Source organism: Pseudopipra pipra, chromosome 20 (assembly GCF_036250125.1).
Source record: "Pseudopipra pipra isolate bDixPip1 chromosome 20, bDixPip1.hap1, whole genome shotgun sequence".
Lineage (NCBI taxonomy): Eukaryota > Metazoa > Chordata > Aves > Passeriformes > Pipridae > Pseudopipra > Pseudopipra pipra.
This window is the reverse complement of record NC_087568.1, coordinates 1,679,004-1,704,969: the sequence shown is the minus strand read 5'-3', so window position 1 is coordinate 1,704,969 and position 25,966 is coordinate 1,679,004. Positions and strand designations below refer to the sequence as shown.

General features: G+C 42.2%; 1 protein-coding gene and 1 non-coding gene across 4 annotated transcripts; both read right to left on the bottom strand.

Moving 5' to 3' along the window:
* Nucleotides 1–265: 265 nt before the first annotated feature.
* Nucleotides 266–25,692, bottom strand: RC3H2 (ring finger and CCCH-type domains 2). 3 transcript variants are annotated; one of them, XM_064676567.1, is made up of 21 exons: nucleotides 25,558–25,692; nucleotides 18,967–19,263; nucleotides 17,462–17,579; nucleotides 16,773–17,006; nucleotides 15,980–16,155; nucleotides 15,598–15,798; nucleotides 15,092–15,224; nucleotides 14,725–14,843; nucleotides 14,325–14,437; nucleotides 13,458–13,766; nucleotides 12,525–12,739; nucleotides 11,164–11,591; nucleotides 10,555–10,725; nucleotides 9,275–9,430; nucleotides 8,798–9,011; nucleotides 8,549–8,633; nucleotides 7,957–8,038; nucleotides 7,423–7,557; nucleotides 6,768–6,875; nucleotides 6,227–6,375; nucleotides 266–5,614 (listed from the first exon to the last, which is right to left on the bottom strand). In XM_064676567.1, the coding sequence occupies exons 2-21, from the start codon at nucleotides 19,195–19,197 to the stop codon at nucleotides 5,416–5,418; spliced, it is 3,576 nt and encodes a 1,191-aa protein (XP_064532637.1). In that variant the 5' UTR covers nucleotides 19,198–19,263; nucleotides 25,558–25,692; the 3' UTR covers nucleotides 266–5,415. The 3 variants fall into 3 exon arrangements, with proteins under 3 accessions (XP_064532637.1, XP_064532639.1, XP_064532638.1); XM_064676569.1 differs by having other exon boundaries at nucleotides 6,246–6,375; XM_064676568.1 differs by lacking the exon at nucleotides 25,558–25,692 and having other exon boundaries at nucleotides 18,967–19,471.
* LOC135425246 (small nucleolar RNA SNORD90) lies at nucleotides 15,313–15,428 on the bottom strand. Its single transcript, XR_010435528.1, has one exon. It is a non-coding gene; the product is annotated as a small nucleolar RNA SNORD90 (small nucleolar RNA).
* Nucleotides 25,693–25,966: the final 274 nt, after the last annotated feature.

The following is a 25,966-nucleotide window of genomic DNA, read 5'->3' as shown; positions in this document are numbered from 1 at the left end:
GAACCGCCCCTGGCACGGGAACCGCCCCGGGAACCGCCCCTGGCACGGGAACGGCCCCGGGAACCGCCCCTGGCACGGGAACGGCCCCGGGAACCGCCCCGGCAATGGGCGGACCCAGCCCGGTACCGGGAACGCCCCCGGCCCCAGCCGGACCCTCTCGGTACCGCTCCCCCCGCCCGGGGAAAGGCCGGACCCCCCCCCACCCCAGCGGGACCAGACCCCCCGCTCGTCCCTCCCCGGCCCCGGCTGAAGACAAACAGCCCGGTTAAGGTGGACAAATAATTTTTATTCGTGCATGCAAATACATGTCAATACTGCAAACTTCTTCCATCGAGTCTCTCAAACACCGAACCGGGATGCTCTATCCGTGCCCAGCCAAAGCTACAACCTCTGCACGTCAGTGCTACAGCGACACACGGGCCCCGCCGGGGCCCCCCTACTCTAACACGAAGGGAAACATTACCAGTGGGAATCAAAACCGAAATAAACGGAATAGAATTTACTCCCCCATATATCCCCATTTCATTTTACAGATTTTTTTTTTCTTTAAATTATAGTTTTAAATAGAAGCTGAGAATGCGCCATAAAAATGAGCATTAAATCCATCGTAGCGATGGTGCCTGCTTTATACATGATGGGTGTACACCATCTTTTATTTCATTTACATTTCAATCGAACAATAGATTTGCAAAGAAAATGTCTAATACAGACGTAAAAATATTCACACTAGAGCTTCACAATCGGTTGTACAATTGACAAACAGGCCTCTTTTCCCAAACTTTCCAGCTAAGCAAATTTATAAAATGTAATCAATGCAACAAGAAAAAAAAATTTTCTTTAAAACTTCCAGGGAAAAGAATACGCAGTAAACAGTATCAATGCGACAGCAGATGCTGCAAGCTAACCACAATACTCTGGAGTGGCTGTACAGTGGGTATGTGCAGTACAAATCAAAGCCACGTGTGTTGTATCACAACTACTGTATAATGTACTTGTTTGCCCAGCTAAGAAAACGCATGCATTCCCATGCCTTGGGTAACGGAGATCTACTCTGGAGAAATCCAGGGGCTATGTGCAAATGACCTTGGCTTTTGGCAGTAAGAAACGCAGCCAGGCTCTGCTTTAGTTCAGCTTTTACAGCAAAGTCTCGAGTGATTAAAAGCTTCCACAAGCATCCGTAAATAACGGGGTGTAGGATTATGTTTGGGCATTGGGCACTTTGATTATTCAGATTTGTTTCATCTCATCGCTGACAGTTTTGGGGTTTTTTTTCCCCTTGTCCTGCTCCCCTGCCAGCAAAGAGATGCACGGGGATGACTACTGCCAAAGTCAGCTGTTCATTTATACTGGGAAATTGGGTCATTTAAAAAAGCACATTTATTGGGTTCTGCTTGCAGAAGAGGTCCCTCAATGAGAGGGAAATTCCTAATAGAGGGATTAAACTACAACATAAAAATGGACTTTTATATCCTATAGATCATCTGATCATTTCTCATTTTGTTACACTCTCAAATTCAACACCTTCCTTTAATAACAGTCTAATAATGAATGAAAAGTCTGTTCACAAATATGATCAAGGAGCTGCTGGCATACAGTGTTTATGTACAGCAACAGGTACAACTTGACAACTTGTGCTTTAAAAAAGCAAACAAAACCAATGTTTGGAACTATTCTGAGTTTAGATTTGAGTTATTTGAAGTGTTCTTTCCTCAGCTGTTTCTGACCACTGTGCATTATTTTGTACCTCATCCAGCCTAGTACACTATTATACAAGAACAGCATTCAGCTCTTGAGTACAGGAGAAATTAAAATTTCAATTGAGTTATCAAAGCACTAAAACCTTCCAAATTAGACTTCTACAGAGAGCTTAATAAAGAGCTTATTTAACATAATCAGCTGTGTACAACTTTTTTTTCCTAAATCAAATGCCAAACTTCAGTGTCCCTGTACTAGACTACCAAGAACCAACGCCAGTTTGCTTTGCAAAGAGTCTAACCTTGCCTTTGAAGGGTCTAGTATACATTCTACAATGCAAAATCTGCATAAACACTAAGATTCATTTCTTGTCACCTGTTTACAGGAACAAAATATCAGTAGCAGGGCAATCACTCTGCTCTAAGTATATGTTAAGAATGTACAGATAATTACTTTCTCACACAAGCATTCTCCCAGCACAAGCATTAGTCTCTGTTAAGACCTATGTGGGAAATGAGGCAAACCAAGGAATGAATCCAGGTAGTGAGGCAACACAATTAACTTAGATACTAATAATTCCTGTCTCTCTTGCATGTGAAATCCCTGCTGTACCCCTAATGGGGAAAAAAAAAATTAAACCAAACCAAAACAACCCAAAATGCTTGTCCAAGCAAAGCAAAAGAGCCAATCTCTCTCCCCGATCTGCTACGGGCCTTCTTTTCTGACAGCACAGGTAAGTCAGGCCAAAACCTAAATGGGCATCACTGCTATTAACACACACAGGGAAGTCACTCTATCTCAGTGTCAGAAAATAAGCCCTTCCACAGCCCAAAGGCACCTGATTTACAACTAACAACATGAATACATACTTGTTTGTAAAGGGTCAAGGGCTGAAACTTCAATAGAGAAGAAAGCCACAGCCAGGTGTTCCCACCTGCAGCTTCTTCTCCCTGTCAGGGCACTGGAGGGCATTAGTTTCATGGCAAAAACCACACAGTCACTGTTAAAACAGTAAGACAAAGCTGGCATGCTGTTAAACCCCCAAATAATTCTTTTGCCTGTCCTTCTACAGGTTAAAAAAATCAACTAAAAAACCCTGGCCTCAGTTCAGAACCAGCTTTCCACTTGAAGTGTATGGTCACCCTAGAGAACTGCTCTATCACGGGACCTCCTGCTGCAGACAAAAGTCTAGAGATACATTTGTTCTTAACTATGCCAAGAAGTTGGCAGGAATATGTCAGGCTTATGTCATTTCACTGGACAAACAGGCAAATGTGTGTAAGCAGCTTATCCCAACCCCCTCCAGCAGAGCACAACCAAGTTTTTAAAACTGCAATTTTAAAATTAAAAAGTTAAAGGTAAATACACAATCAATTTATGTAGTATATATTCACCCTCAGATCATGCTGAAGATGTTCTGTGGAGTTCTGGTGCACAGAGGGCTCTTTCCCTGAGGGCAAATAAGGACTTCTCAAACCTTTATATTTTCTCTATTTTTGTAACAAAATAGCAATTTAAAATTTAAAAATCTTTTAAAAAAATTACATCACCTTCAACATGGAAGATCTCACTGTTTAAATATCCATGAAAGAGACATACTTGTTTGCATATCTGTTTTGGAATTACATTGTACAGCAAATAATAGTATCTCAGAAGCATTTCAAAAGTAATATAAATTCGTATTTACAGAATGGTCTTGGTATAAAATATACAACAATCATATTTATGTCTAACATTCTAAGTTAAAGTTAACATCGATAGGAAATAAGTTAAGGTGGCAAAGGTGGTCTGGTTCTTGTATCCATTCACTTCACGTTGCGAGTGGAACGAAGCGTCAGTCTAACCCTACGATGAGGTGGCACTGGCTGGAGAAGGTACAGCAACAGCCAAAGGAAACTAAGAAAAGACTACTGGACTGCTTTTCTACATACATTCCTTGACACTGGAGTATTAAATAGATGTGTAAGATCTTCCATACTGACACCAGAATATCAAAACTAACCCTTGGATTTGCAGGTATATTTACAACATAATCATTTCATGGACAGGTTTGTTAGGAGAGATATCAAACACCAATATTTACTTAGTCTAATCAGTAACCCTCAGGGAAATGCCAACCCCCACCCCCCAGAAGCGTGCACAAAACAGTTATCAAAATCTTACCCGACCACATAGCTGTGATTTTGTAAAATAACAACTCAGACGACCAGTAACATGATCCTCTTTAAGCATTTTGCTAGCAGGAAAAGCCCTTACATGCAGTACACCTGGTGAAAGATCAGCTTGGCTTAAAATATTCCAGTACAATTTTCAGAGTAAACAACTTCACAGAAGTTAATAAAAACATAAAAAAATGTAAAACTTGTCACAAAGAAAAGTAAGAGGACAAACGAGAAGACAGTAACCATCAGGAGGGAGAGTCCTGCTTTAAAAAAAAAAAAAATTGGATTTTTAAGCTTCTCAAAAAAATATGCCCAGGGCTCTAGTTCATGTGTATTTATGAAATCCAATTTTCAGTTGACATGTCTAACATGATTCTCAGTCACCTCCTAACAGGGCATAAATTCATAGTTTTCAGTACTCTGAAGGTCAGATAATGCTATCTTATTGTATTTTCAAGGTCTTTGAAAATAAGTTGTCACTGAATAAGCAAAAATTAAACCTGAATACAAAATTATGATTAACAACATTTAACAAAGGTAATTACAACCGCCTTAAATTCCCAATATTTAGTTTAAATTAAAAACAAAACAGTACAAAAAACAGCAATACCATCTTGTTAGTCAGTGCAAACACTAGATACAGGGTTTTCAAAGGAAAGCCAAGAGCACCTGATACTTTTTGCCAAGTCATCTGGATCCTATAATCTCCAAGTTGAGAACTATTAATGAAAAAAAGAAAAAATATGAAAAAACCCAAAATCGCTGTTACATTAGTGCATAACCTCTCAAAATCGTTGCAAATTGTTTCACGTATAGCTTGGGGAAATCAATACCTACTACACTAGCTGGAGGACTTAGGCACTTGGTTTACTTCTGATAGCTTTACTTGGACAAGTAGCCTGTGTACGTGTATCTACAGCACTAGAGCAGAAATTGGGGGGAGGAATGGAAACCAAAACCTGCAGCAAAGCACTGCATCACAGACCTGCAAATAACAGTGCAAAGCTAATGGTGTGTTAACCCTGTAAAAGCCTCAAGTCCAAATCTCCACCTCTCAGCCTTCAAACAATGCTCCATGCAAAGTTCCACAACTAAGGAAAAAGCAGCTGCAACAAGACACAAGTTCTTCTCTCGTGAAACAAAACAGAGACAAATAAGTTAGTCTTCCTTTCACTAGATGTATCATCGTAGGATCCTGCTAGTTTAAATAACTGAGTTGTTAGTTTTCTACAGAAGCCATTTTCAACAAGAATGGCTCAGATACCGCACCGGATTGCTACAAACTCATAAAAAGCTGCTTTAAGCTTAAGTAAAACAATGTCCAAATTCCATTCATTTGTGGAAAGTGAACGCCTTACCCTAGTAAAGTAAGTTCTTTTTTTTCTTCAGAATGCTAATGCGAGAGGGGCTTGAAGTATCAAAGAGTCCACAGGAAATGCATGACCCCAATATTATTTTTTTTAAAAAAAATATACATTATATAATATATATTATATATATAAAAAGCTAGTGTAAATGCTTCCATGGTGTGGTCACAAGCTGGAAAGATGAATGCCTTTCAGCTGTTAACCATCCTGCCATTTGCAACAGGCTTTAAAAAGTCATTTTTATCCTCAGACATAATGTGAGCAGTTTTCAAAATGAGGCTGCCAACACTGACTGATGTGCTGATGGGCAGGCAGCTTGCATTGCTAACAGATGTTGTGATCGGCTGACTGAAGCAAGAAGTTACGGGCAGGATTGTTTTCTGCTCCTCCCTGAGGAGAAAAATAAGTTACACAAATATTAAACAAGTACATGCACAAGTATCCGGAACTGAATTGTGTGCATTAAATAAATACTGACATCGACTCATTTTTAGCAACAGGCTAAAGATCTTACTATGGAACGGTACGCTCGAGGTGTTAATGTAGTCTGCCTCAGTTTCAAAGGCTGCTTTACCCATTAAAGACTACAGAACATAGAAACCTAAAATAGTGTGTTTTAAAATCTACCTCTCCATGGAGATTTGTGCAAACAGTCCGACATTTAACCTTTTTGAAGTTTTTCTTAATTTCTGTTAACTATAAAAATATTTTGCATTTTTTGCTTACTGAATGTGAAAGGTATTTTGAACAGCTGTGACACGTTTCAGTGTGTACAATTACAACGATGCATACAAACAATAGTACCAGCCTGTGACTTTCAGGTTTGTGACCTAATTCTATTTCTGAACAGGTTCTTCTCACTTCACCAAGCATACACAATGCAGATGTCTAATCCGAGTCTGAGCAGGTATGTAGTTCATCCTTAAACAATCATGCTTCCACTATTCTGATGCTGCTGTTTGTCTAATACTGGCAGACACTGCTGTTTTGTCTAACACTCACAGAATCACAAGGTCTTCACCTAAACTTTGTCTCTTCTGTTCCATAGATTCTTTCTGGTGCTGCTTGAGCAGATGCCCGTTCTCTACAGTTGTTCCGTTGAGCAGCTGATCATCTTGGGAGCTAATCCCCAGCTGTATGTCCAGAATCTCCTACAAGAGAAAAGGAGGAATGCCCATCAATTCTGTCCCCATCAGCTTTACATTTTCCTATTATGTTCCACTACATTAAGCTGATGGAAATGGGAGTCTGGTCATAAAACTCCTTATTTTTATGTCATACTATTGGAATGCCTACCACATTTTACTGAAGGAAAAGCCAATTATTCCAAGATGGCTGTGAATGACAGGAGTAGTACAAACTGTGAGCTCATTTTAAATTCAGTAATATTAACTACCAGGTATTTGAGTGAGAAGTACAAGACCCCGAGTGTTAAAAATAAGGCAAATGTTTCATGTCACTGCAAGGACTAAAACCAAAAGGCTTTGCTTTCAACAGAAAGACTAATGAAAGGACCCAGCGACACACAGATTTTTGTACTCACTTCTATTTGTTCCCCTTGCCCATCAGGTTCGTCTGTATCAAGGGCTGACAGCTCCAATTCAATGTCTCGATCTGGCTTTGTGTCTGCACAGTCTTCAGTATAATCAGACTAAAACAAGAATTAATACATTCTGTAAATATCAAGTTGGGTTTTCACCTGCTTCACACAACACTGGAGTATTACAGTGAAAAAAGAAGATGCATTTCTAGGACACAACATTTGTACAATACAAACAAGCTAGTTAGACACAAGAGAGCTTCAGGCACAGACAACACAGGATACAAGGCTAAATGTAATCACAATAAAGTACCAGAACAGAGAGATAAAATGAACACTGAAGTAGAAATTTCAGTAGAGTCCATTGGCAAAATGTTTAGATCTATAACACACACAAATAGAAAAAAACCTAATTATTGCATGACAATTATTGTCTTATTCTTCCCACTTTGTAAATGGAAGCAGAAGCACAGCAGGTGCACCTGCCCAATCTCAGGGAAATACCTGAGTGCAACAACAGTGACTTAACTTGCACAGAACATGCTATAAACATTTGGGAGTGTTAAAACTAAGTTTTAACTCTTAGTTAAAATTCAGGCACTTCTGTATATACACAACCCCTCAAAGATTTGTTCATCCCAATTACCCCTTTCTTTACCTCACCATTCCTCAAATCAATTTCCTTGCTTAAAAGATTTAAGGTAAGACGACTGCCTTCATCGAGAGAATTCCACTTCTGTTGCATGGCCAGGGCATTGGCCTCTCTCTGAAGTAATAAGGAATTGCTTTTGGCCTGTGGAAAGAAAGGGATCAGTTACCAGCCACTACACTGAAACCACGGGTTGTCAAATGGCAAAACAAACCAGCTGACACAAGCACAGTTCCCCTGCTAGATGGGTAACGTGTGCCCTCAATGCACTGCATTTATTTTGTTCTGCATTTGCAGACATGCATCAGGCCCACCACCTTCTCCCCAGAATGGCCTTACTGATGTCAGTGGAACAGCTCACGTTAGCAGTCCTAAAGCAGCACACTAAGCATTGCAGGACTAGCTTCTAGTTTAACCCTAACTGATAATTTTGTCATTTGTACTATTTTCTATAGGCTACACTAAGAAAACTTATTTAAAACCACTTTACTAAACAATTTTATTTTAAATTAAAAACCATCATGGTATATCATCTTGTCTTACCTGCTGCAATTCAATACTCAGTAGATCTCCAGTGCTGGAATGCTTTCTGTGACCAGACAAATCTGTAACTATGAACCTGTCCCTTTAAGAGAAAGAAGGCAAAACTAGGAATTAAAAACAAGTCCTCTAAATCAAGGCCCCATAAACTTCATTAGTCTATCACTGTTAGATTTTTGGGCAGAAACTGTGTGACTAAGACAATGTGCTCTTCATCTTCACTGGGGCTCCCAATACCTCAAGGCATTGTATGAAGCAAACATCCTTATTTTATATACGGGTAAGATGTGGCAAGAAAACTACTCAAGATTTTGACATGACAGCTTGGCAGCACCTGACTCCAATACTTTTATTAGGCCTCTCAAGGGATAATAAAGCACAATTACTAGCAATGTAACTGCATTAAGTATTGAAGACTACACAACTTTTAACCTAGTTTTTCCAAGGCTTTATGCTGGTTAGGTAAAAGTTCTTTTACTTTAAAATTAAGAATGCCTATTAATAGACATTCCAGATTCCCCACACACACAGTGAGGATTTTGAAGAACTGCAAGCTACAGAAAATGCTTTTAAGAGAACAGAGAGGAGTTTGTACCGTTCTGCATAACGTGCTGATGAAGCAGAATCTGAGCCATAGGCACTCCATCTTGAGTCAACAGCATTGACATAAGGGACATAATCTGTAAAAAAATCAGGATACCATTCACTATTTTCTCTGTTCTGAAGTGGGGTATACAGGTATTTTAGTTCTCTGCATCTTCATAGCTGCAGTAAGCACGAGGAGGATGAAATGCTCACGATGTACACGAACAATGAATTGTTGTCACAAAGCCTGCACTTGTACCTGACACACTGATGGGCTTAGTAGCACTTCCTTGGGAAGCAGTGGCCTGGATGGGATCTGTGGTGTGGTAACCTGTGCGGGATGACCTGGAGATCGCACCCCACTTGGAGATGATGGGTCCGTCGCTGAACGGGATGATCGGATCCTCCTCCTTCGCCCTTCTCTGCGTCTCAAACAAGTGCACTCTCCTTTTAACATCCCCACTGTCCAAATCCTACACATTCAGGACACAGGAGAAACATGGACTCATTGAGGTTGTTCGGGTTCTTCAGTCAGCCGATAACTTTCCAATTATTGTTGCCTATCTACAAAACTGGGAAAACATATTCCAAACGGGCAAAAACTACTTTAAAATACTAATAATGGAAGCTACCAACTTAAAAACAAAACAAAAAAAAGGCTGGTTTAACCAAAGAGAAGACACTTCAGCATGTAAGGATCATCACACTAAGGAGAGAACATGCAGAAAACCCCTACCATCAGCACAGCATTGGAATTGGCAATCACATCCTTGGGCTCTGAGTCGATAGCATTTATACAAGAGCCAATAGTGCCACAAGACCACGGTGAATAGTGAGAGAGATGGTCTTCCTCAAATTTAGTTCCACTCAAATCACTGACACTCTCTGAGAACTACAGAAAAGGGAACAAATAAGCAATGAATAATAGAAACAGGGAATTCAGTTTTAAAATGAGAAGAGACATTTACTGCTATTTAATTAAATTATCTCAAAAGTCAATCAAGGAGTTCTAGCTGTATTCAAGACATGATTTGGGGACAACATAAGCTGTTTTGTCAAATTTTAAACCAGTGCCTCTGGCAGCTGTCAGAGGGCAAGCTTTGCCACACAAATAACTGCCAGGCCTGCCAAGATGAGAGACTGAAATCAGTGCCACTGTGTTACTGGCAGGTTTCTTTAGGCAAATACCCACACTAATTTAATTGAGAGGAAGCCATGCATTTTCCTTTCATGTGTTAGCAACTGGCAGATAGAAATATGACTGGGAACCCTCCAACCTGAATGAAAAGGACTAAACCCTGATGCATCTTGAATGCACCCATAAGGGACTTCAGGTACCCCTACCTTACATGGTATTTTCTGAATAATCAGTCTTAATACCTCAAATCTCATCAATGAAACTGGCAAACCACAGCTAAGACTGCTTGGCACAGTGGTTCTCAAACTAGTTTCTTGGATGCATCTAATTTACACAGATAGAAAAAATATCACAAGTTTGCTTTTTTCCCTTCAAAAGCACACTACTGCTATTTCTTGAGTTCCCATTCTTCTTTTCAGGACTTATCCCATAAGTACACAATGTTCTACCAATGCCTTTTGCCACTTGTAAGGGATATGCACTTTCTGGGACTTGACAAGCACTTACAGCTTGATTCAGGCTACTGATCAAGTCACAAAGCCATTTGGAGTATGAAAGGGAATGTTCTTTTTAATGGAAAGCAACTGTTGTTCCCTACACAAAAACCTGGAGGTTCACAAAGCTAGCTCAATAAAATTACATTTCCTTTAGTGAGGCTGAATTGAGTCACTTTACTTCTTGACCTTTTTACTGTAGTCATGTTTAGCGTCACCTTAATATCTAATAATGACCCATTCAATTTGATATTATTTTCCTTTTGCTAGAAGATCAATTTCATTTTAGGAACAGAGAGCAGGTGGAAAATCTTTTACTAGAAATATTAAATGGCACCTCTCAGAAACAGGAAGGGAAAATAAAGAAGGTCTTTGGCTTCCCACCTCTGTGCTGAAATCTACACTGAAGAGAGGAGAAGGTGGTGTTGGAGATGGTGTTGCCATGGGAAGGGTTGATGACACCAGAGGGGTTTTCTGTGTGTGGTACTGTGCCCACTGCTCCGGCTTCCGCCTCAGCTGCTCATCATAACCAGTCTTCAAGTGACCACAAGGCTCCTGGTAAGAACAAACATGGGACTGTATGTCCTACCACACTCTAAGGAGAAGACAAATACTTGCAAGGGACACACTCGGCCCCCCAGATTTCCTTGGGTCTGTGACCCTCCACTGGCATCACTTGGAGAATTTCACAAGAATCCGCAGGAGAGCCCAGCCCATGTGTGGCAACTCAAATCTTCAATATGCAATTAATTCAGGCAACATGCATGGGAATTAAAGAGGCAGAGGAGCTTTGGTCCTAATGCAGATTAGAGTGGTCAGTTTTACAAGCCCATTTTATTAAGGTTAAAAACAAAACAAGAACTTTGTCCGGGTCACATGTCTTGATCACTGTAACCCCAAATAAACGGGTCTATGCTAATTATTTACCAACCTCTCAGTAACGACCTTCAGAACCAAAACAATACACACCCTTCCTTCCTGGCTCTCACTTACCCTTGGTAAAGGCACAGTCCTCTGCTCGTTTGGAGGTTGACAAGCCACAGAGTAATACCCATCCAGAGAGTTGTACCTCTCCCGTAATGATGTCTGATAGACAGACGAGTGCATCACATCCATGGGAGGTAAGGAATTGCTCCTAATTATATCATCTCGTGGGTACATCTGTGGGCGCCAGATGCGCCTGCTGTCATAAACTGGAGCATACATTCCAGAGGGGACAGGAGGAACTGGTCCATACGGCTGCGGAGGAGGAGGTTGGTAAGGAGAATTCAGTCGATCTCGAGGGGGAAATGTACTGTAATGATCGGCATATGGCACGGAAGCAGGTGGGAGGGAGGACTCTGGAACGTTATTGGACCTCACAAAGCGAGGAACACAGGGAGCCACACCAGCTGGTACTGTTGGAGGTGGTGGATAATACCCTTAAAAATTGGAAAAAGGCATATTTAATGCAACCACGAACGACCCAAAGTTTTACACCTTCTAAAACTGTAAACAGTGTTGATGAGCACCTTTAGAGAACGAGGAGTCTCACTTTGCAAACCTGTTACTGACCCTACCACGCTTCTGTGAAACACAATTTCATGTATGACAACCACATTTGCAGATGCCCCTTCACCACCTGGACCCAGTTTGGAAGGTGGAGTTTATCTGCCATTATATACTGTCACTGAAAAGACAGGATCTTAAACACCTCTTTATATAGGGAGTTAAAATAGTTCTCTCTAAAATAAAAAGCTATATTGCTAAAAAAACCCATTTCCAAATTCCAAATGTAAAGAACCATTTCACACTTGAGTTTCTTCTTCCTTTTGAGAGGACTGAACATCTCTGCCTCTTGAGAGCTTGTGAATGACTTGATGCTGTAACACTTCATTGTTTGCTTAAATACAAACATGCACACTGTAATCTAAAAATGTAACTGGAATCTTTCAAATACATTTGAGCAAGCACAAAGTAGAAGCAATCTATGCCTCTGGCTTTGAATCGTGCCTGTGGATGCCCTCATGGATAGACCATGAGGTGAGCAAATCTAAATAAAAGCAGTTAAACACTAACAAAGGAAAAAGCAGATGAAACACTTTGAGGTTCAAGTTGTTCTGGATGCTGAGGTACAAGTTGCATAACATACAGTACACAAACCACCAACAACACTGGGAGCAAACTGCAGGTCCCTCACATACCCAACAATGAACAAGATTAACATTCCATTAGGTGAAGATTCAGATATTTAATAAACCAAAATAAAATGAAAAATAAATTGACAAAACCAAGGTAAAAGTTATTTCTCAGCATTCAGGCTTTTCCACAGAAAAATTCAGAGCTAATTTTGACTCAGTGCTCATCTCACTCACCTGTCTGTGGGTACTGTGGAACTTCATATGACAGCTGAGTCCTGGGATCTTGGAAATATTGAACATTGTCAGAATGTGGAGGGTAGACGGGAACTCTGGGAACAAACGGGCTGGATTTTGGAGGCACAGAATTCACTTCTGTTCCAATATTAGGAGGACCAGCTGAGGTAGCTGCTGCCTGGCTTACAGGAGTCTTGGGTGGAGAACCGATTTTACTGAAAAGGATTACCAAGAAATCATTAAGCAGATCTTCACTTATTTCTGTCAGCCACCTCTTCATGCACACTCCTATTTAACATGCAAATTTGGGCCCTGTTACTTCCTCTGGAAATTTGTTTTTCATACCCCAAACTGATGGTGCATCTTAGACTTTCTCCTAAGAAAACTCAGCAGTGGATGTAAAAGTTTTGGTGTGTACCCAGAAGTTTACATACCCTTTCTAAGTGTATTCTGGTAAAGACAAAGGCTTTGAAAAGCTGTTTAGAGACTAAGTCCTTCCTCCAGATGTATCTGACCGGTTTCAAGTGAAACCTCCAAAACTAGAAGGTTTCCAGGAACACAGTGCACCCTTCTTGGTGTCAGGAAATGTCCAATTTTAAGTGCTTTATTTCTACGTAATAACCCAGTAGTAACTAGGGATACCATGCTGAGAACAACTTAATAAGAGATAAAGGGAGAGATTTGCCATTTTGTCCATATTGCACAGGAGTACTCAATAACTGAAACAAGTGATGCTGGCTGTGACCACCTGAACCCACAGAATACCTGCACTGCAGTGCAAGATCTTACACAACTCTGCAGCCAGAGAGCACCAGCAAGGACTGCAAGCCAGGACCAGAATTCAGAATCTGCTGTTTGCCATCCACAGACTCCATGATAATCTGAATGCAAAGTGTTGTGTTTAATCATCTCGATGAAAAAAAAGTCACCTACTTTTCAGGGAGTGATTCTGTAGGAGACCCAGAAGCATTCTGGCCATTGGCTCCAGTCTTCCCTCCCTTCTTGGTGTTCTCCAGAGCCCTCAGGGAGGTGTCTGCACAGCGAGGGATCAGCTGGGGAACCCCACTTTCCAGATTAGCTATTCCATTAGTACTTGGCACCATCTTCCCTGTTGCTTCTGGGCTTCCTATGACAGAAATGACGTTCCCCGTTGAGGTTGAGACGGTGCTATTGACGCCAACTTTGTTGAGAAGGGGGAATGTTCTCACTGTTGCACTGATTTTTTTGTTCCTCAAGCGGTATCTGCAAACAAACACGTGTGCAAACACACAGCAGAGGTGAGTTAAAGTGCTCATTGTGAACTGTAACATATTTGTAAAACTAGCAAGAGGAAGGGACTGAGAAGAAAACGATACCAGAAAAATTACAGACTTATTTTCAACAATTGTAACCCAAAATCATCTCTCCCCTCAAAAGATCCATTCTGCTGTTCTTTGAAAATGCATTTGGGTGAAGACAGCTCTAAGAATGCAGATGTTGCATACTGTTCAATAACTAGTTCATGCCTTAATCAATTAAAATGTAATTAACACTCTCTCTCATAGGTGATATAGCCAATCCATGAGAGACACTCAGCCTAGACTCAATTTCAGGAAAGGAAATTTTACTTTACATGGGGTAAAATAAAAAATAAAACTGGAATTAGTTTCTATTCCTAATTTCATACAAAGAATTGTCACGTTAGGGATTCACAAATCCTTCCAAATGAATGAATGTATAGAAGAGACTGTTTTCAAATTCTATGGAGATTGCTTGGATTTGAATTAAAAAAAGAAAAAGGAAAAAGTTTCCCACACTCACTTTTCAAGCTCTTCCTGAGAATGAGCAAATGTACAGTTTGTTCCTCTTGGACACCCCCCTTGCTGTCGAAGGTCTCGGCACATACTTGTTTTGTATTTGCTATTTGGTTGTGGCTTTAAAGAAAAAATTCAAACCATAAGACACTCTTCTTACAATCTATCAGACATTCACATAAAAATAGGCTTAAAATACAGAAAATCTATCTCACTACAGCCAGCTCTGCTGCATTCCATACTCACAAATGTTAGGTTCTCAAAATCCCAAAGCAGTAAATAACAGGATCATCAATTATGCCACAGAAAAGGTCATAAATATTTCAAATCAACAGTAATTTTTCTAAAGTTGCATCTTTCAGTAAATGTGCTTTAAAACATATAATGCAATGATCCAATATAGTTACCTGTGGAGTTTCATGGCCTTTTCTGCTGTAATTCTGAATGAAATCCACCAGCCCATGGACCACGGTCTTGACAGCGACCATTGCATTTTCCAGCTGCTCCCATGTTGGAGAGGCTGCATCTGAAATTATTAAAAGGAGGGTTGTCACTCTGTCAATAACTCCAGTAGTATCACAAATAAGAGGCAACTCTCCTACTGCTTCACAGCACCAAGTCCTAGGACAGAACTCAGAGAGCCCTGAAGAAGAGTTTGTTACGGTAATTAATGGGAATTTTGAAACCAGGAATGGAGGTTATCGTCTTAATACTTTATTTTGCTAGATAATGAAAAATACCACAAGGAGAGTTTAAGAAGCTGAATTTGCATACCTGGATTTGGATCTATGTTTGCCAGGAGCTCTAAATGAGGCCTCAGCCTGTTTAAGTTTGCAGGATCCCCTGTGCGCTGCAAGACAATTGTCAATTCTTGTACACTCTTTGCAAAAGATTCTGGAGATTGGAGCTGAAAATAAAGGGAGCATTAGTGTGCTGCATCTTACAGCTGTGAACTACTAATCTTGAAAAGAAATTCACAACTCTGGTTCCTAACTGCAATATATAGTGTCTTCAGATGGCATATAGAGAGGATCAGTGGAGAGAAATTTTATTTCTCAACTCAGAATCTGCCCTATGCAGTTTCATCATAAGACACCAGAAAGGGAATTAAAGGACTTCATAGGAAGAATATGCTACAGTAGGGAAAACTTCAATCCAGTTTTAATTAATATCTGATATGACTAAGGACAAAAAGTTAATTCAAGGAATTGATTTTTATTATAACATTTAATAGTCAAATCTAATCCTACAAAGGCACTAAAATCGCCCCTTTGACAAACCTTGTCAATAATGGATTGCATGTGTGATTTATGTGCCAAGTCTCCATAAAGAAGGGAAGACCATTGTTCTGGTGATATCCGAAGTCCTGCTTCCATGGCAATGTGAACGATCTGGGCGTCGTGTTCCCTCCTCAGCGCCTCGTAACTCCGGAACTCCTCTTTCAGCTGCATCAGAGAAGAATCTTCATCCCTTTTAGTGACCTAATAAGTAGTAATAGTTAAAAGATCCCTCCTTTAACAATTGACTTTTCACTCTGCACTATTTTAATGTGCAGAAAGCGAATTTACAGAACATTTTACAGGTGACAGACACTAATCCTAGGCTGGGTTCTCTGGAGCTGCACTAGTTCACAGTAACAAACTCCAAATCCTGGTGTTTTACCTTAAAGCATGATGCTCTATACAGTAGCTGCACAACATGACCAATGCTCGTTTTGGAGGCCTGAGGAAATCTTGGTTCCAGCCTTTGCACAACAAAAAGGACCAGAACTTTTCTTGAGAGTGCAGAGCCATCTTCCAGTGCCAGTAAGACAAGTTTCAGTGCCTCCTCTTGCATAGCTTTAACACACAAAAAGGAGAGAAAGTTAAATATATTCCAGAAAACAGCAACACTATCATATATGAACAGATTAGCAGGAGCAACTGAATCATCTTGAACGGAATCCTTTATTACTTTTTATTTCACTAATCATAAGAAAAAAAGCTTTGGAAACTTTTAAAGAACATTGCTAGTTTAGAAGTAGTATTTAGAAGCACTCTAAGCACAGCAACTTAAGAGCTAAGACTAATTTTCAGTAATGAACACATCAGTAATGTAGCTTTTACACTTTTCTCCACTGTGCAGTCTTGCAGCCTTTTCCACTCATCAGTGCTACACCACGAAATTGTATAAACTAAATATGGGAACAGTACTGGAATGCTATCATCAGTTACTGGAATCAAGAGAGGACAACTTCCAGGTTAAAGAAAATTTCATTCTTGTTTCTATGCTTGCTTCAGTAGTGTTTTTAACTATGAATTTGCACTTTCTATCAGAGATATGTGATAATTAGAAATTTTAAGAGTATGCTGCAACTAAGATTGTACATCTTCAGCTGAAGAAATTTCAAAAAAAAATTTTTGTTAAGTAAAGGGACAGCTAAGTACAGTCTGCTGCAGATCTACAGGTACCTTACCTGGTCCTAGAAACTGGCACCCTCGTGCCCTGACAGCAGCCCAGAGATTGGCAGAAAGCTGCTGAGGATTTTGGTGCTGCAGGATGAGTTCTGTGACAGTTCTCTCCCCCAGGGACCGAGCTGCCCTCATGGCTCTGACCCGACCCTCCTCCTCCACCAGCTGACAGTTCACCAGTGTCACAAGTTTCCTCTGCATTGGACGGCTCAGTGCACTCTGGTTCAAGCTTGCAACACCTTCAGGAAAAGGGAGAAAAGGCCAACTATTGCTTCTGATCAAACTCATCTCAATAACACAAACAAAAATGTCTGACAGTGGATTTCTTTCTCTAGGACTTGGATACTAGTCACAGGCACCTTCCCTTCTCTTGGGCAACTCTGTGTAACTCATTATCAAAAAGAATTTTAATTAAAATCTTAAACTGACATCAAAGCCACCCTTTGGGGAAAGTTCAGCTTTAGTACAAAGTTAGCCCCAAGGCAATATTATTAAATAAAATAGAGTATTTTGTAAACTTAAAATAAAAAAACCACAAACAAGTGTCACAAGTGTGAATGAGCTTTCAAAGTCATAAGGGAAATTTTATTACGAAAATAAGAGGATTATCTCACTGACACTTACAATCAGTGTTGAAAACACAATGCTATTAAAAGTAAGGTACATCAAAATTCCACTGTCAGGAGAGACTCACCTTTTCCTCCACTTAATGGCTTCAAGTAGAGTGCCAAATCCTCAACACATTTCTTTGCTACTTCATAATGTTTGTTCTCTCCTACATTGCTCAACTTTACTGTCTGATGATCAGGTACCTAAAAAATATGCAAGGGGGAGGAGGGGGAGAAGAATGACATGCACCTGGGTGAGCTGTGTGATGTGCCTGCGAAGGTGCCACACTAATTACATAACACTGCAGGTGAGCACTGCCCCGAGCAGGGACACAGCTCCCAGCCCAGGCACCCACCCTGGCAGGAGCAGCAACTAAAAACACTCAGCACGAGGATGGGGGGGATCAAAGACGTGTTTTGTTAGTGCTCAACACGTTAGAAACAGAAATAGGAGAGAAAACAATAAGGTCTAATGAAAAGGCACTCAAAAGATGAACAACACAAGGTCTGAGAGGATGATCAGTGCACCAGATCAGCATGATTTGCTACAGACACACGAGGGAAGTCACAAGACAAAAATCAACTGGCGTGAAAATAATAAAGCAAAGTTAAAAAAAACCAATTTAAGCATCATTTGGGCACGCTGAAATCTTCTGAAAGAAGAACCAGGAAGCCTAACTTGGTGGAAAAAACTCAACCTAGAGTAACAAGGTCAGATAAGGAAAACAGAGGGAGTATTAGTCATAATACATTAATTGTCTGGAAGGCATTGCAAGAAGTTAGGAGACCAAGAAAATAAATATTGTAAGATCAAGGCAGTGATCTGACACAAAAAAAATGAAAGGAACACGTGAACTTGAGAAACAAACCCACTTTGACACAGTGTTATTACCAATAGCTGTGTCAAGGCATGTGATAGGGCATTAAAAAGCAAAGTAAAAAGCATCTTCTTACTGCATCACCGAGGTGCTGGAGTGAAAGCAACATGAAAAAGCACATGAATCAGCACAAGGGGAACAGACTTATTTAGTCTCCATAAAGCGCAGTACTGATTATATAATCACTGTTTTGCCACCGCTACGAGACAGCACAGGGAACATTCCTGGCCTGATTAGCCAGTGTCTGCAAACGCCACTCAAAAGCCCCATCATCAGGCATATTTTAAAAAAAATTACAAACACACACTGCTGGAACCTGGTTAAACAGCCACTTTCCAACATGTGACATGTAGAAAGGACATTTCCTGCAGGACTACGATGACCGAGTGCAATCTGCAGGTTCACTCTTCTTATGACAAGTGGGACACAAAACTGTCTGTTTCCCAATGGGGATTCTCCTCCAGCCACAGTTCAAGAGCCCTTTTAAATCAGAATTCAGGTTACAACTAGAACCTGTTTTCATTTTATGAGAAGATTGCCCTGAAAACGGTGTGGTTGCTTTTAGAGCACGTATGGCCTTCTAAATATTGCCAAGCTAAGTCTTACCGATTTTTGGGCTAAAACGAGGGGGAACAGATGACAACACGTATTGCAGCTGGCACACGAATGCTAACAACACAAAGTGGCACCACAAAGAGCTGCTTAACCCCTACCTGGGCTCCAACCAGCTGGAGGAGTGCAAAGTTGACAGGAAGCACGTCGATGTCGGTGTTGATGGCGGTCTGGTCGAAAGGACATGCCTTGCGATGGAGCTTGTTCAGGCAGGTCTTACACACGGTGTGAGAGCAGCCTAAGCTGATGGGTTTGTGCACATTCTCATCAAACTCGTTGTAGCAGATTGGGCAGGACAGAAATTCTGTCCACTGAGCTGCCTGCACAGGCATTGTGGAAGCTGGACACTTGTTTAGCAGGCTAGCAGACCATTATTTCACTGTACTATGTTTTGGCAGCTGTAAGTGAATAACAGAGTATTTAAAACATGCTTTCTGGCAATTTAGAATGATTTTTAATTAAAAAAAATAGCCCACAATTTCAGTGTTACACAGAATAAAACCAAATCCTTATGCTGAAGTACTCAAAAACCCCAACTCTGCGTTAGTTTAACAACTGTACCAAAAAAGGCTCATGAACTAAATTAATGCAGACTACCACAAAATGAACCTATTCACAATAAATGGCATTAAAGTTTGGTTTTGGGGGTTTTTTTTGGTGGAGTTAAAATCTTATTTTCATTTGAAGTAGAATGACATCTTCCTTCTGCAGATCTTATCCAGACTTAAAGAGACATCAAACTAAAACCAGCTTTGCTTTTTCTAAAACACATCTTCTCTTTCTGCAACAGACAAATAAATTAAAAATCATAAGGAAACTCTAAAAGAACAAGAGATTAATTTTTAGTTTTACGATTGAAAAATCTCTCTGTGCAATTGTGCCAAACAAATTCTTTATGTATTTCAAAGAAGATATGGATTTATAGAGATTGCTCTGAGACATGCCATCTTATATAACCCGTGTTCTTGGAAAAGGTGCCAGGCCTAAGGAGTTCATCGAAACCCAGAGCTCCACCTTGGTGTGGCACAGCCCCACCCTGGGCCACGATGTGCCACCGTGGTGACTCTCTGGGCAACCCACAGACCAGTTAGGTCACTTCAAGGCTAGGAACAAGCTTGTCCCAGCAGCTTGTTACAAATGCAAATAGAGAAATGTTTTAATTACGTGTTTAGCATTCTATTTTTTTCCTCTGATGACAGAAAAAAGGTAATTGTTCTGAGGAAGCCAAGATCTCCCCTCCGTGTTTGAATTCGGGAACTCCTTATTGCAATTCCATTGTTGGCTGTGCTATGGTTTAATTAATGCTAAAGTATCAGACCATTGAAATAATTACTAGAACATTAAATAGACTCTTATCTGTGGATGTATTTTATGTTAATTATGACCATCTGTTTAGAAATCCTATTTAGTACTATGAACATTCAGTGCCCTTTAAGTAACAGGATCCTTGTACAAGATGTCCTTATCTCAGCGAGCTTTGCAATATAATGCAGCGATTTTCCCCCCAGATGAATTCCCATAGTAAGTGTAAAACACACCAAACTGAAAGTTGAACCTGTCCCTTCAAAACCAAACTGCTGAGGTTAAACTTTCAACACAAGCCAGAATATTCACATGTATTGGACAAATCAGATTTTCATCCAGCTCCTAGGAAAGCACAACCAAAGCTCTCGCAGGGATGAACAAACACAGTCATCTTTAGCATGCTATTGCTACATGTCTTTTAACCAAGGAAATTCAAAAGCAAAACAAGTAAAAGCAAAACCAAAGAGTGAGCCAACATGCCTAGAGAGATTTTTTGATTCCTCTATAAAGAATCCCACCATTTCCTTTAGCACATCTGCTTCCCCATCAAAACAGCAAGACTAGAGAGGCACTGAACTGCAAAAACACTTTCCTCAAAGCTCTGTGCAGCGTTACCAGAAACATTAAGACACCAACACTGCTGCTGACCTAGGACTGATATTGCTGTTTCTTCGCCCATCTGACTGCAGGACACAGGTAACAGCACAAACCAGAGCACTCTGGGAAGTGTGTGACTGTCATGACTCATGGGGAAAAGTTTAGGAAGAGGCTGGCACAGGGAGAGCTCAACTGCTAGTATGTCACTAACGAGCTGCTAATAAACAGGCTCTATGTCTACACTGCTCATTAATTATCTCAAATGCAGGGATCTCTCTCTCTCCTACAGTACCCACGCTCTGTTTCCACAGGTACTTCAGAGACTCAGCACCTCTCTGTTTACAAGCATTTAAAATACACTTGTTTTCCTGACCAGCATAGAAATGAACACAACAGATTCTCCAAGCGTGCACCACCAGGTTTTAAAGACCTATCTCTGGGTGTTTAATCATCCCAAATGACAGATTCTACTAAGTATGTGTTGACCTTCAGATTTCTTGACAGGAAAAAAATCTAATTAAATCAGCAAACAGCTGGGAAAAGCTCTTGACTCCCCAAACTTCAGAAAGCAGCCATAGAGGGAGGAATCTCCATATTCTGTTGAGCTGCCAGCTCTCCTGCCATTCTTGCACCCCAGCGTGTTAGGAAAACAATCTCACATCTCCTAATTACTATGTCAACTTCTGCAAAAAGCATAAGCCAAATGTTTAATAGACTCTTGCTCCTTGTCAGAAACAATGTATTTCAGGGATGTCCTCTTGAAGAACAAATTGCTCCAGCCCTCTAAACTGAGCAAACACAAGGAGAGCAAGAAGAAGGTAAACTAGAAACCCCGTGGATTTTGTTTTTAACAGGCAGTACACTCTGTTAAAACAATTAACCTTGGTCTGTTCGCTCTGGCAGAAGTGCTCTCTATCTCTACACATACACAGGGCTTCTCTTCCCTGTCAAAGTAGAAGCACCCTGCAAAAAAAATGCCAAAGAAATGGCTGATACAGAATCTGGTCAAACACGCAAGGCAAACAGCCTGAAAAGACATGGCAGTTGCTACTTCAAAGATCATTACACAGTGAAGTTACAGTAAGTTTTACAGTATTACTATCAGAAGCAATGCTTCAGATGACAGAGAAATGGACAAGCCTAAGTTCAGACATTATGTAATGGTAAAAACCAGTACAGCCGAGTAATTCTGTGTTTCTAATGCAGTAGTATTTTCCCATTGCAGTAATGACTGCAATGGAGCAGAGTAACCATGATTTTCTCATTTTAGAACAGAATATGTGATGAAATTGGAAGGTGGGGTGGAAGGGAAGATAGGTGAAACCTCAAAACCTTCCTCAAACAACTGTACCACTTACAGATGATGGAAGTTGTAAGATTATTTTACAGTAACTTTCAGCCACTTAACCCCAAGACATTCTCTACAACTAATCTAAGTCACTGTGCTTACTCAACCCCCCTTTGGACATGATAAACAGAGTTTAATTCTGATTTCCTGAAGATACCAAGCCTAGGTGATCAGGGTGTTCTGTCAGTCTGTTCCTCTCCCACACTGCTCAGTCAGGGCATTTGCCAAAATGCGAGACAGGCAAGTTCCATCCCCTGTCAGAGGAAGGGCTGGAGGCTCAGCTGCCTTCCCACAGCTCTGCTCTGCTCTGGGCCCCTGTGGGCCACGGGCAAAGGGAACAGGAACAAGCAGAGCTTGGATACAAATGAGACATGGAATAACTCTGTCAGTGCTGAGCAAAGGGAAGTCTTCTCACAGATGAAGGAAGATCTCAGAAAACTTGTGAAATTATATGGCATTTTCACAACCAAGGTTCAATTGCAATCTCACTGTGGATTTAAGCCTAAATCTTAGAATTCAATTGATTTTTAATCACTGAATTTATTAAAGAGTCCTTGATATTGGCTTGCTCTTAATGCTAGAGATCACGGCATTTCCTTTTCTTTTTTAAAGTGATCTCCATTAGAGTTTTTCATTTATGCAGATTAATGGTCTGTTTGCACTGCAAAGAGGCAGCCTTTTCAAGTTTTCCTAAGTTTTGTATTTCTGAAAGCATTCTGACTGGATCAAAAACTTAAATGTCCATGTAATCAAATTATCAGTGTGAAAGTATTGGCTGGAAGGGCTAGAATATTTTATTAATGTCTAAAAAGTAGCTTCATTAAAGGCTTAAGAAAGGGCCATCCCCGTAACAGCTCTGCATCGTTCAGCTATGATGGCCTGAAATCAAAATAAATCCTCTTTAAAGAGCAGACTTGCTTATTTCCACACTCCATAATATCTGTCACATGTAAATCTCTTTGTATCAAGTGCAAATTCTATATATAACATCTTTAATGACCATTAAATACAGTATTTCAACGTGATGTTTTCACTGCACATTAATGCTACTGGGAGTATCCACAGCCCAATTCAAATCTCAGGAAAGTTACCAAGAGAAATTTTGGGGACATACTACAATTATAGAGTATCTCGAGCTGGAAGGGACACATAAGGATCATCAGGTCTAACTCTGCTTCTCTCAGGAGTACTTGACACTGAACCACATGACCAAGAGCATCATCCAGATGCCCCTTGAGCTCTGGCAGCCTTGGGGCTGTGCCCACTGCCCTGGGGAGCCTGGTCAGTGCCCAACCACCCTCTGGGGGAAGAACCTTTTCCTGAGATCCAACCTGAACTTCCCTGACAGAGCTTCAATCCTGTTGCTTGTGTCCTAAATATACATCTGAATATATACGTGTATCCAGACCACGTTTTGCCAAAATGCCTATGGGATGCTTCACTTGCTATCTGCGTTAAAAATCCGAGCTTAGATGCCCTCTGACTCCTTAAAATACGTGGCTGAAGAATAATTCCTGTGAACAGGGGTACAGTTGACTAATATAAATTTAAGCTCGTGGCTGCTCAGTGACTGCCAAAGTTCACTCAGTTCAGAGGTAACTCCCTCCAAACCAACCCCAAAGTCAGTGCATCCTCAGCACTTCACACCTGCTCCTCCCTGCTCAAGCCACCAGAAATCCTGTTAACAGACTTGAAAAGTTTCCTAAATACTTCTGTAATGCCACTGAAAGGTGTCACTGAAAGGGGAGTCTGTCCTTGCCACCAGCCCGACACCAATTCAGCTCCTGTAACAGTATTGACTTTTCAGGACTAACTGAAGGGCAAATAAATGAAAAATTTTCTTTGCCACCAAAATCAGCTGAACTCCCTCTGAATGCAGAGAAAGGGAATTTATTTCTAAGCAGATCTATTTTGACACAGTTACTTCACGAAGAGACATGCTGCAGAATTCCTGACTCTCCAGTTAATATTTTCACAGAATAAGGACTCCCATGTATGGTTCAGTTCCCCAAGCTTTTTGTTTTTTTAAAAACACGACCTCCATCCTTAAACTATATATCTTACAAGAGAGAAATTCTGTATTCTAACATTTTCCCAATAATTGTAATGAAATGCTAATTCCATTCTGAGATGTAGACAAGAAAACACAGGGCTCCATAGGAGCTGGGAAGCCTCTTTAAAGGTTGTACAGAATGGCTTAATATGCCCATGGATGTAATTTTTTTCCTTTCCTTATGGTTGTCCAGCCAGCAAGGAGACCCCTTCCAATTATCCCATTAAAGGTTTACAAAATATTACCAAATGAAATATATTACACTCCTAACAAATGCTACTCTTACCCTCTGAATATTTTAAGTATCTTATCTACTGTAAATCAACAAAGCCTTAAATAAATGAGATCAACACCTGAGACCAGGAGTTCACTTTGGGATATCTCAAGCACTGACACTAAAATCTGCTGGAATTTAATATTTTTGAGAGAAATGGCCACAACCTCGCACAAGACAGGAACACGAGTTAATAAGAAACCTTTTCTTGGGGAAAGCTACAGGAATTACAATTAAACCCAAACAACATGCAAAGTTTGCACCGAAGTGAACCAGGCCTGGATCAGAAATCATCCTGGTTGCCTGCCTAAACTTTGTCATTATTTTCTCTCATTCCAGCTCCACGGCATTCCCCTCTGAACCCTGAACTGAGCACTCATCACTCTCCCACCACACTCTGCCCTTGCTGTGCTTTGTGCTGACTTCTGCACTGAACTGGACACCTCGAGCATCAGCACAACCTACACACGCTTCTCCTGCTCAGTTGTTTGTTTTTTTTAAAACACTTGAAACGCGACTCGGTGCCTGCAGCCCTCGGGCCTGTCCTCCCCTACGACTGCCTTCCACCATTACCGCAAAGCTCAGCTCCGGGGGTACTGCACCTCGGAACACAGCCGGCACCGCTCGGCTCTCCCCGTGCCACGGACGGCTCAGCGCGGGCCGCCGGGGCTGCGGCCCCGAGGGGCTGGGGGGAGGCACCGGGAGCTGCCCCCCTGCCCGTCGGTGCCGTGAGTGCTCCCGCAGCCCCGGTGCCCCCGCAGGCCGCTGCCAGCAGCGCCCGGCCCCGATCCAGGCCCCGCTCCCGCACCGGGCCGGGCCCCCGCCGTCATTTCGGGGCCGCCACCAAATGGCTGCCGGTGTCCCCGGGCCGGCCCCGCGGCCTGCCGGGCCCCGCCGCCCGCCGACACCCCCGCGCTCCGCGGCGGGCGGGCCCGGCCCGGCCGCGCTCCCGCAGCGCCGGGAGGAGGCGGAGGAAGCACCGGGAGCGCGGCGGGAGGGAAGGGGGGGCGCGGGCGGGGCCCCGGCGGGTCAGCGCGTCCCCCGCGGCGGCCGCCGCCGCCCAGCCCAACCCAGCCCAGCCCAGCCCGGCCCGGCCGCTGCCGTGCCGTCCGTACCTGTTCGGCGGGGCGGGCGCGGGGCCGGCGGGCGCGGGGTCGGGGTCGGGGCCGGGCGGGGCCGCCTCAGGCGCCATGGGGCGCGCGCGCGGCCCGGCGGAGGCAGCGGCGCGAGCCCCGGCGGCGCCGCCTCATCGCGCTGACAGCGCCGCGCCGCCACGCCCCGCGCGCCGCTCTCGCGAGAGCCCGCGCGCGCACGTGACCGCGCCCGGCCAGGGAGGAACGGGGAGTTACCACAGAGACGGCGGCGCAGACGCGCCCCGTAGCGGAAGGGCCCCGCCGCCAGGGGGGAAGCGGCGGACATAGAGAGGGCGTGGCAAGAGCGCCGCCCGGCGCCGCCAGCGCCGCCTAGCGGCGCGCCTCCGTCAGCGTCGCCTCAGCCGCTCCGCGGCCGCTAGCGCCGGTTATT